Genomic DNA, 12,414 nt, shown 5'->3' with positions numbered 1-12,414 from the left:
CAGGGGTCCAATCCTGTCTTAACACATTGCTTTTCCTAAAGGGGAACTCTACACAATGCCTCCTTTGGCGTCTCTCTCTAAGTCCTACTGTCACTTTGCTACAGGCTTTAATGAGACCTTAAAGATAAAGAATGAGACCTTCCCAACTCTTTTTCTGGATGCACTTCCATAAGCATGTCCTCTCCTGAAATTTTTAACTGGGTCCTTCTGGTCTTTCTATTAACCTTTGGACACCATATCTTCATGAATCATCAACACAGTATTTAGTTTATCATGAAAAGATATATTGTCTTTATTACACCTCTCAATATCACCTTTTCCAGCCTTTGTTAGGGCAGTGTAGGCAGATGGCACACACACCGGAGGGTGGCCATCACCCACGGGAGCATCACGAGATGCCACCTCACCTAGTGTCACACACTCTGCAGGTAGCTGTCCTACCATCTTAACTTTTCCAACACCACCTGGATCTCTATCCAAATCCAACAGTTGAGCTCTTTTCTGATCCATTTTGCCAGTTTTCACATACCATGTTTACCTGTATCTCAGGTGTCTTATCAGACTTGTCACATAAACCTCTTTTTGGCCCAGTGACCCTGATTTCTCTAAGCACCCCTGTCAAAGCCACGGTCAGGATCTCTGCTGTTTTCTGTCCCATGCTTGTCCCTTCCGTCTCAAGTGGTTTGACCACTGGAGCAGTATGTGCACCCTTCACTGACACTGACAACTGACCAGCACCACCCTGGACCATAGCAGCAGAAATGCTTTCTATCTGGCTGTTAGAAGGTGAAACCTTGAACATTTTAGACGCATCTCCCATATACCATATTTACAGGAAGTAGTCCAGCAGCATATTCAAAGGCAACTTTCAACATCATTAATAAATTCTGAACCAAACTATTTATGTCTTGTCCTCCTTTGTTCAGAACAGCCTGTCACTCAGTGCTCCACCTAGTGGTACTCCGCAGTACCAGACCATCTGACTGTGGAGAAGCTACCCTGGTTTAGATTGGCTGTACATCCCAAAATTCAAGCATGTCCTTTACTACTTTTGTTATGAACCATCGCCTTGACTCCAGACTGAAGTCTTTCCTAAAGACTTTTATGACATTGGGAATGCAATGAGACTTACCCGCTGAGACTTGAGAAGAGAAGTTGCAACTTTTAAAAGGGACCTCCTCCCAGCTGGAGATAACCAGGTGCTGGTCTCATTCTCAACTTCTCAGGCTCAGCATTAGTGAGCTGCTCCCGACCATTACCAGTGACAAGGTGAGTTTGACACTCCATACTAACATCTGTTTGCCCTTATCTGGTCCTTCTGTCTCATGAGAGTTAATCTCTGCAGCAGCCACCATGCCCTTAGCTACAGGCTGTTCTGCAGACTCTCCTGCTGGCACAGCAGAAACAGTGTCCACCTTAGTTTTACACATAACAGCCTCATTTTCCACTGAGATTAGCTTTTTACCCCAACTATTCCAATTCATTGAATATGGCCTCCATTCACCATTGCTCCTCAGCACCAATCCATCTAGCCAAGGAGACACATAAAAACAGATGGGCTTAGTTACAGACCCATTGCACATGTCAGGCTTTGGTAACACATGTTTTTCAACAGCAAGTTGCAACACCTCACCCCCTCCACCTTGCTTTTGCGGCACTTCATGCGTTACATACACATTTGCATTTTTAGCAGGCTGTATTAACCCACTATTTACCTGAACACCTTTAGTATTAGCAGATTGCAGCAACACACTCCTATTAAAAAGTGCAGTTCCACTCTGCCTCACCAGGGTAACATCACAGTTGTTCAGGGCAACCTCTGGCTCCAATAAATTTTGTTCCCTGGAGATTTATAGGGACAACTGTTGTGCTGTCTTACCACCAGTTGCTATGGGAAATGGCCCATCTTTAATCGCAGCTTTTGCTCTTCAAGAACCCAGGATTTTCCCAACAGCAGCAAACTTTTCATTGCCATGAACATTATCAGCATTTCTAGCTCTTGTGGGCTGTCCTAGCCCACTACCAATTTGAACCCCTGGGACATTTAACACATTACATTTAGTCACCAACAAAAGTGCAAGTTGATCTTTAACCCTTGCCTTACCACTGTACAGGGTACTACACAGGGAAAAGCCACTCTCAAGAGCACACTCAGTAGACCCACTAGCTGAGGTCACTCCCACATTATCATAGACAGTCTCATAACCAGTTCATCTCAATATGACAGTAGCAGTTCCAACCATTGTTTTATTACAGACAGTCATACCCACCACAGTTAAAGGTGTCGTCATCTTCATTGGAGTATGTCATCTTATAAACCAGTCCTTTGCTGCACTTTCCTTGGCAACTTTCCCCATCCAAGCACAGGGTGGACTGACAACCACCCTCTCAGGCGCCATGGATTCTCCAGCATCCCCTACAGGATTTTTATTCCCATTGCCAAGGGTACCAACAGACCTTCTTTCCAGGGGGTTTCCCTCCTGGTGACTCAGCTGACAGGTACTCACAGACCTCTTTGTGGGGACACTGAGCCAAATCTCCACTACAGCTCCTCCTTCCAGGTATCGTTTGCACCGGTCCACTGCAGATTCAAACATTGGTGGACTCTCTCTCTGGACACCCTTACTCACAGTCACTCCACTCAACAGAACAACAACTGGAGCACTTTCTCTTTAAGGGTCCTCTTCCTTCCAGGTACAATATCTGCATACACTGCAGAACACAAGCAATTACTGGCAAAAAAAAATACTGGCATAGCATGCGAGGATCTGGAAATTCCACTGCTTTGCCTGCATCCGACAACCACTTCTGATGTTTGGGGGTTGTTTATCTTTAGTGTAGAGCTCACCAGTGAGTGAAAACCATACCAGTTGGTTGTGCTGTTTAAGGGCCTGTTGGCCCACTTTTATTGCAGAGGAAGAAAGAAAAAATGTCTAATAAAACAAACAGTTGCTCACAGAGGGGTTTCCACCATCAATGAAAAAATTAAGTACAATTCAGCCTCCTTGCTCTCTTTAGCAGCACCACTGCTGAAGCTTTGTGCTTTGTTCCTCCTGACCATGTACCAGTGTCCCTGGTTTCATGTACAAATGCCGTACCTCTTTTAGCACTCTCTCTTTCACAACTTCCCTACTGCTACAGCTCACAGACTTGGGCCTTCTGTCAGAGTGCACCTTGCAGACATGTACATATGTGACTGCTCCTTTGCACTCACATGGACTCCTCAGGAGGGGGGAGCCCAGAACCCTGGTCCTGACTCTACAAAAAGACCAGAACCCACCTGCATAATCAGTGTCCTGGCTATTCCTAAAACCTGGTCCTAGGATTGGAGATTTCCTCCCACACGGATCAATGCAAAAAATTCGGTTTTCAGGTCCCCAATCGAGTTTTACTAAGCACGGAGGAAACTGACCAAACAGTTTCCTCCAGATTAGACAAGCACCCTGGAGTCCCAAAATATGGCTAGTTGAGAATCCTGGGTGACATACACCTTGACAGATAACTGCATTGTCACAGTACCTACTTACAATTAATTTTACATAGTTTTATGTCAGCAAATGGGTGTTGTAATTGATGACACTGTAATAAACCTGTGAAATAATTCTTCTTTGATCTTTTGTACTACTACAGTTACAAGAAAAAAAAGTTGAATGGTTTTGTTTTTGTAAAACTCGGCAGGACTACATTGTATTATCATCATTCTGCACATTTCTTCAAATGGTTTTACAAACTTAATAATGGTTATATTAGATGTGTAAACTAAATAGGTCTAAGCTATGGGATCTAAAATAAAAGTTCATTCAAAATCCATTGTTCAAGTTTGCATAATTTGTTAATCGATTAATGCATGGATGAGTTCTTGTTTGGTTATGAGGGAACATTGGTAGATTATCCAGGTATAGAGCGCCTAGATTACTATAAATATCATGTGTTCTTAAGGAAAATGTATTAAAATGTTAAAAAATGATCACCTCTGTTTTACAGAAAGCTGAGATTGCTGTGGCTCCTTTGACTATCACCCTGGTGCGAGAGGAGGTCATCGATTTCTCTAAACCTTTCATGAGCTTAGGAATTTCCATTATGATAAAAAAGCCACAAAAATCAAAACCAGGAGTCTTTTCATTTTTGGACCCATTGGCTTATGAAATTTGGATGTGCATTGTTTTTGCCTACATTGGCGTCAGCGTGGTCCTTTTCCTTGTAAGCCGATTTAGTCCATATGAGTGGCATACGGAAGAACCAGAAGATGGGAAGGAAGGACCCAGTGACCAACCTCCAAATGAATTTGGGATTTTCAATAGTCTTTGGTTTTCCCTTGGAGCCTTCATGCAACAAGGATGTGATATATCACCAAGGTTTGTATGCAAAATCTCCAAGCATGTCAGATTGTTTAGATTGTACAAGCACTGCAATTTTAAGATTTTTTTTTATACCTCTGACATATAAATATGATACATTCCTACAGTAAAAACAAGTGTTTGGTGAATTGTTTTTGCCCACATTGGAATGGAGGAAGACTCTGGGTGCTCAGCAATAGCAGAACATTTCTTGGCTCATTCAGGATGCAGTTTTAATGTCTATTGCAGATCCCAGGGCTGGAGTACTCAACATATTATTATTATTATTATTATTACAGGTACTTATATAGTGCCATAAATTTACACAGCACTTTGCATGTTTATTATACATTCATGTCAGTCCCTGCCTTTAAGGAGCTTACAAACTAAGGTTCCTAGCTCACGTACATGCACATTCTAGGACCTATTTAGACAGGAGCCAATTAACCAAAGCATGTCTTAGGAGTGTCGGAGAAAACCCACACAGGCACAGGGAGAACGTACAGGCAGGTAGTGCTAGGGCTGGGATTCAAACCAATGACCCTAGTGCTGCTATGCGAAAGTGAAAACCACTTAGCTGCTGTGCTACCCCATAGACTAGACACCGTTTTTTTATGTGCACATTTTAATTATTTCATTTATTTGAAATATGAGTATTTGTTTATATCCATCTTCATAGGTCTTTAGTTTCCACACTGCGCCTGCACGATATTATACTTTCATGGGGTGGGGAGCAGCTGCGGTGTGATAATGAGGCTGGAAGACGCTGTCAATCCACAAGGCAGGGTTGGGTAGAGGGTGTAGCCAATAAACTGACTATGGAACATATAGGCACACCCTAGGATGCAAACTGACCATGCAAGTCAACTAGCATACACTTTAAAGGGGAAATTGACAAAGGCTATTTCAAATACAAATGTGAGCCAATTTATTCTAATATATTTAAGAGCACAAACATGCATAAATGGAAAGATAGTCACATATGAAAACATAATTGCACCTAAGTGTAGGTTTCTTCTGAAAAAAACACTATTTATGAACAATGCCAGTAAACATGACAACTATACTACTTAGAAGTATTATATTTACCTACTGGGGTGGATTTACTAAATAAATAACTGTTTAGTTCGCAAAGTGGATGTTTATATATCTTAGAAAATAAAGTGACGCTTTTCTGTTCACTTTGATTAGAATATCCAAGGATACTGTTGCCTGTGAAGGATACTGTTACTGCTACCTCCTACAAAACATTTCAGACAGTTGTGAACTTCCTACCTTGTGGCAACAGTTTGGAGAAGGTATTTTCTGTCCCCAGCATAACTGGGTACTTGTGCACAACACCAGAACCAAAGTCAAAACTAAAGTCATGGTCTGATGTGCAGGACCTCAAAAGCTTTGCACAGAACCCTGATCTCAACCATACTGAACACCTTTGGGATGAATTGGAAATGCTGATTGCTAGCCAGGTCTTTTTGTCTGACAATAGGCACAAATTACCACAGAACACTCTAAAATCCTGTCAAAGCCTTCCCAGGAGAGTGGAAGCTGCTATAGCCGCAAAGATCTGTACTTTAACTGTACTACTCAGCTCCTCATTATGGATTCCAGGTCAATAGTATAGTTCTTACATCCCTCTCAATTTCCTTTTGGGAGACTGCAGGGCACTTTTCACAATCTACTTGTGCAAGACTAGAAAGATAATAAAATTCCACTGTGCACACGCAGACTCTGCTCCCGGGTCAAACTTGCTGTGGTGTATCGCTCCTCTGAATAGGTTCACCATATATTTGTGTTCTATCTATCTATCTATCTAATATATATATATATATATATATATATATATATATATATATATATATATATGTGTGTGTGTAAAAATATATAAAGATTATATAGATAGACAGACAGACAGACAGACAGACAGATAGATAGATAGATAGATAGATAGATAGATAGATAGATAGATAGATAGATAGATAGATAGATAGATAGATAGATAGATAGATAGATAGATAGATACACAGTATCTCACAAAAGTGAGTACACCCCTCACATTTTTTTAAAAAATATTTTATTATATCTTTTCATGTGTCATGTGACAACACTGAAGAAATTACACTTTGCTACAATTTAAAGTAGTGAGTGTACAGCTTGTATAACAGTGTAAATAAGCTGTCCCCTCAAAATAACTAAACACACAGCCATTAATGTCTAAACAAAAGCGAGTACACCCCTAAGTGAAAATGTCTAAATTGGGCCCAATTAGCCATTTCCCCTCCCCGGTGTCATGTGACTCGTTAGTGTTACAAGGTCTCAGGTGTGAATGGGAAGCAGGTGTGTTAAATTTGGTGTTATCGCTCTCGCTCTCTCATATTGGTCACTGGCAGTTCAACATGGCACATCATGCTAAAAAAACTCTCTGAGGATCTGAAAAAAAGAATTGTTGCTCTACATAAAGATGGCGTAGGCTATAAGAAGATTGCCAAGACCCTGAAACTGAGCTGCAGCATGGTGGCCAAGACCATACAGCGGTTTAACAGGACAGGTTCCACTCAGAGCAGGCCTCGCTATGGTCGACCAAGGCGGTTGAGCGCACATGCTCAGAGTCATATCCAGAGGTTGAGTTTGGGAATTAGACCTATGAGTGCTGCCAGCATTCCTACAGAGGTTGAAGGGGTGGGGGGTCAGCCTGTCAATGCTCAGACTATATGCCGCACACTGCATCAAATTGGTCTGCATGGCTGTTGTCCCAGAAGGAAGCCTCTTCTAAAGATGATGAACAAGAAAGCCTGCAAACTGTTTGCTAAAGAGACAAGCAGACTAAGGACATGGATTACTGGAACCATGTCCTGTGGTCTGATGAGACCAAGATAAAATTATTTGGTTCAGATGGTGTCAAGCATGTGTGGCGGCATACTAGGTGAGGAGTACAAAGGCAACTGTGTCTTGTCTACAGTCAAGCATGGTGGTGGGAGTGTCATGGTCTGCCTGCATGAGTGCTGCCGGCACTGGGGTGCTACAGTTCATTGACGGAACCATGAATGCCAACATTTACTGTGACATACTGAAGCAGAGCATGATCCCCTCCCTTTGGAGACTGGGCCGCAGGGCAGTATTCCAACATGATAACAACCCCAAACACACCTCCAAGATGACCACTGCCTTGCTATAAAAGCTGAGAGTAAAGGTGATGGACTGGCCAAGCATGTCTCCAGACCTAAACCCTATTGAGCATCTGTAGGACATGCTCAAATTGAAGGTGGAGGAGCACAAGGTCTGTAATATCCACCAGCCTCATGATGTCATCATGGAGGAGTGGAAGAGGACTCCAGTGGCAACCTGTGAAGCTCTAGTGAACTCCATGCCCAAAAGGGTTAACGCAGTGCTGGAAAATAATGATGGCCACATAAAATATTGACATGTTGGGCCCAATTTGGACATTTCCAGTTAGGGGTGTACTCACTTTTGTTGCCAGCAGTTTGGACATTAATGGCTGTGTATTGATTTATTTTGAGGGGGACAACAAATTTACACTGTTATACAAGCTGTACACTCACTTCTTTATATTGTAGCAAGGTGTCATTTCTTCAGTGTTGTCACATGAAAAGATATAATAAAATATTTACTAAAAATGTGAGGGGTGTACTCACTTTTTTGAGATACTGTATATATATATATATATATATATACACTACTGGTGGTGATTAATGGGGAGTACTTGGATTGGGCGGGTGTAGAAAGTGGGGTCCGCCAGGGTTCTGTCCTGGGGCCAATCTTGTTTAATTTATTCATAAATGATCTAGAGGAGGGGATATCTAGTACAATCTCAGTATTTGCGGATGATACTAAACTAAGCATGCCAATATCGTCTATGCAGTATGTGGAAACCTTACAAGCGGACCTGAATAAAATAATGGGGTGGGCAACTATATGGCAGATGAGGTTTAATGTTGAAAAATGTAAAGTAATGCACTTGGGGGCCAGAAACCAGAAAGCAAGCTACTCTCTAGGGGGGGAACCTCTGGGTGAATCTAAGATGGAAAAGGACCTGGGGGTACTGGTAGACAACAGGCTTGGCAGTGGCATGCAATGCCAAGCCGCTGCAAGCAAAGCCAACAGAATACTGGGATGCATAAAAAAGGGGATTCACTCCAGAAATAAAGAGATTATTCTCCCTCTCTACAAGACTCTGGTCCGGCCACATCTGGAGTATGCTGTCCAGTTCTGGACACCGGTCCTCAGGAAGGATGTGCTGGAACTGGAAAGAGTCCAGAGAAGGGCAACAAAAATAATTAGGGGAATGGAGGACATCAGCTATGAGGAAAGACTACAAGCACTGAACTTATTCTCTCTGGAGAAGAGACGATTAAGGGGGGATATGATATCAATGTATAAATACTGTACTGGGGACTCTAGCATAAGAAATAAACTATTCAGAGAAAGGGAATACAATAAGACACGTGGCCACTCACTAAAACTAGAGGAAAGGTGGTTTAACCTTAAAGTACGTAGGGGGTCTTCACTGTCAGAGCAGTAAGGATGTGGAATTCTCTTCCGCAAGCAGTCGTATCAGCAGGGAGCATCGATAGTTTCAAAAAACTATTAGATGGGCACCTTAAAGACCACAACATACAGGTGTATACAATGTACGGTTAAAAGCAAACACACACACACATCATAGGTTGAACTGGATGGACTGGTGTCTTTTTTCAACCTCACTAACTATGTAACTATGTACTGTTCAAAGGTTTTAAGCAGGGGTTGTAAATTAAGAGTTGCAGTAAGACTACTTTGTGTCTTGTTGCTGTACTCAGTCCTGCCATGGTGTATGACCTGTGTGTCACGATCTGGGGTCAGGCTCGAAGACCAATAGCTATAGCAGCTTACACAGGAACCAGCTGGATAGGCACACAGGCAGGTCACACTGGCAGATGACGCAGGCTCACCTGAGGTGCGGAATCTAAGTACTAACCGGTGTTCACCAGCACTCCTGATGGTGGAGATGGATTTTGCTGCGTGTTAGTACCAGGTCGCGGTCCTCAGGATCGCCCTACCAGGAGGTGAGCAAGCCAGGGTCCAGTAGCAGATATAGCAGGTCAGGATCAAGCAGAAGCGTAGTCTAGGAATAGCCAAAGGTCGGTAACAAGTAGTTGCAGTTCGGGATTAGGCAAAAGCGTAGTCGAGGAACAAGCCAAGTGTCGATAACGGATGATAGCAAAGATACGGACGGCAGCAGGAGAGAAAAGCGAGATATCGGCTGTTTAAGGCACAATATTCTGGCAACTAGGAAGTGCAAAGACATGGCTTATAACAGGAAGTTCATGGGAGGAGCAAAGGGTTCAAGGTTCAAGGTAATAAAGATTCACAGCAGTATCATTCAAGGTTTTGTCCAAGGAGCTGTCCAGCATTCCAGCTGGCTCAGCAAGTAGAGTCATTGGCAGACACACTGGAGGTCCCAGGTTCAAGTCTGGGTCCTGACACTGTGACATAAATCTGTCTTCCACAATCTCACCTTAGTAGCAGAGTTTAGGTGTTCCTCACCCTGTTTTAAGCCTCTTTACCTACATATGAAATTGATGATCATTAGCATGTGCTTTGTATAATGGGTAATCCTACACCTGACTCCAATCCTACAAAATCCCTGACTTAGTGCAAAGCATGCAAGTGTAAGAATTGATGCTGGTGTGTAGCCAAAGGGTAGTTACACCAAATAATTATTTGATTTAGACTTTTCTTCTGTTCGCTCACTTTGTATTTTGTAAACTGCTAAAAATAGAAATAAAATATATATAAATATATATATAGTATACACAGTATATATATTTCATTTGTGTATTTAGCTGTTTGGCTGGAGTCCCCCCTTAAACCATTAATAGGGACTGTGAAGGACTGTGGAAAAAAACTGTCAATTTTCTGACATCTTTGTGGGCACACAACACAGAGATTTCCTTTCTCTGCAGCCATCTGTGAGAATTTTTATGACATAGCCTTTTTGTTTGAATATTTTATTGCTACGGATTTATATGTGCCCTATATAGTAATACCTAATGCTGTATAAATAAAGCTGTACAAATGTACAGTCAACTGAAGCTTTACCTCTTAGGAGGGCTCAGTAAATAAGTAAAATCACTAAATAATTTATCAAAGATGAGTAAAAGATTTGTCTCCACAGAGAAAATGCTTTACAAACACCCAGGGAAACTTACAGAAAACAATTGCCAAGAGGCAGACAAGCTGTAGAAGCTGTACGTCTCCAAATTTATTGTAGAGTCAGCAGTCACATTGTAATCAGTTCCAGGCTTGGGGGGGGAAGGGGGGCTCACAGCTTTACCACCACCACCTGCAATATTCCGAGGACATCCTTTCATCTCTAAAACCTCATAAACACTACAATTTTTTTTTTTTCATTCAGCCCAGTGGGCTGAACAAAAAAAAAAAACCTGACTGCTCAGGTAAGGGCTATGCAATGTTAGTACAGTGATCTCCCCTGTTTTTCTATTGTGTTCTGACAAGGGAACAGGCCCTCCTGCCAGGATACTAGCCATTGGCTGAGAGTGCTGATCGGGAGTCGATCGGCAGACCTTTTTCGGTTCTGTAGGACCGGCTGCAGTACACATGGGCTTTATGTCGGCCAGTTTCTATTGAACCGGCCAATGCTGACCGACATTCGGCCCGTGTGTACTAGGCTTAGGTCATATGTAAAGAAACCTCCTTCTTCTGTTATTAACAGTGTTACAAGCTAGGAACTCCAGCCCACTGCCTTTTATGTGGTTCTGCAATAAAATATGTATTATTTAGATAGAACTGGGTAAAAACCTAGATCTACATTCCCTGGTCCTTTTAAAACATAGTAGCCATAAAATCTGATTGTACAATCTCCGTTAAACCTAAAACAACTACTACCTCAATGTAATCGCCTTGTAATTGGTTGTATTATTTCTAATAAAAAGCTGTTTGATTTAAAAAAAAAAAAAACTTAAACAACTGGGTAGTACAGGAGCTTGCTTGGTTGGACATAATTCAATGTATTGATTGGACAGGCCCTGGCATTATATAGTTTCTGGTAGCTCTGAAGGTCAATTTTAGCTCTGAAGGTCATCATACATCTGACCATACAATCTTTGCTCAGTCAAGTTTAGATTTAACAGAACTATGTAAGAACCTACCCAATCTTTTGAATTAAGTTGTATCCCATCAGGCAGGTCTTTGCAATACATAGTTTTGGTGGATTTAAACTGGATTGTAAAAGCAGATTGTCATGTGTGTTGTGAGCCTAAAGGAGATTGTATAGTCAAGTTGTGATGTATGTCTCAAGCCTAAAGCTGAACTATACACCCCTCCACTCTAGCAATGTCATTTTCATGGCCACCCACGCCGGCCACATAATCTGGTTTCTGAAGTTACATCTCTGGGCTTTATTGATTTTCAGTAGAGTAGGACATGGTTTGATTCTCTGATCGATCTTTACAGATATCTACAACTTTAACAGGGAAATGTGTCCTCCAAATGACACTGGAATTATCTGTGTTTTATTATTATTAGTGTTCAATAGAGGGTAAGAGCTACAACATTCCAAATGCATTCCATAATTTATTTTCTGGCAGATTTTGTCTAGGAAAATATGAATGGACTAATCTTGAGATCCCCTGACAGCAGGGCCTGTGCTAGACTATTTTTCACCCGGGGCAAGACCAGCTAAGGGAAAAAAAATGCACACAACTGCACGTGGAGCGCACAGGAACCACATAGCTTTCCTGTATGCTTCACATGCAGTGCCTATTGTGAATGGGCCCTAAAGTTGGCCACTGGAGTGTAGCTGTCCAGCCTAATATCACTCATTGTAATACCACCTATATTTCTGTCCTTTTACAATGGTGACAGTAAGCTAAAACCTATGCTGCACAGATGTCAGGTTACTGTCACCACAATAAAGGGACAAGAATATGGGTGGTATGACAATGAGTGTTATTAAAGGGGGGCACAGGCAGTGCCCCGTTTGTTCTTTATTTCTTTTGGGGCAAAACACTTTCTCTTTCCTCACCTCAATCACTGCAGAAACTTCACTCACTGCATGCAG

At 42.0% G+C, this 12,414-nt stretch overlaps 1 protein-coding gene across 8 annotated transcripts in view; it reads left to right on the top strand.

Moving 5' to 3' along the window:
- GRIA4 (glutamate ionotropic receptor AMPA type subunit 4) overlaps positions 1 to 12,414 on the top strand; it is a 526,033-nt gene that overhangs the window by 461,266 nt on the left and 52,353 nt on the right. For all 8 annotated transcript variants that reach the window (XR_014224898.1, XM_082244804.1, XM_082244803.1 and 5 more), the window contains exon 11: positions 3,985 to 4,355. Coding sequence is in view for 7 of the 8 variants with exons in the window: in XM_082244804.1 (XP_082100930.1) it covers positions 3,985 to 4,355 (371 nt within the window). In the remaining variant the exon portion in view is untranslated. The remainder of the gene's footprint in view (positions 1 to 3,984; positions 4,356 to 12,414) is intronic.

This window comes from Pelophylax lessonae (genome assembly GCF_965119305.1).
Source record: "Pelophylax lessonae genome assembly, chromosome: 2".
NCBI lineage: Eukaryota > Metazoa > Chordata > Amphibia > Anura > Ranidae > Pelophylax > Pelophylax lessonae.
This window is presented reverse-complemented; position numbering and strand designations above follow the sequence as displayed.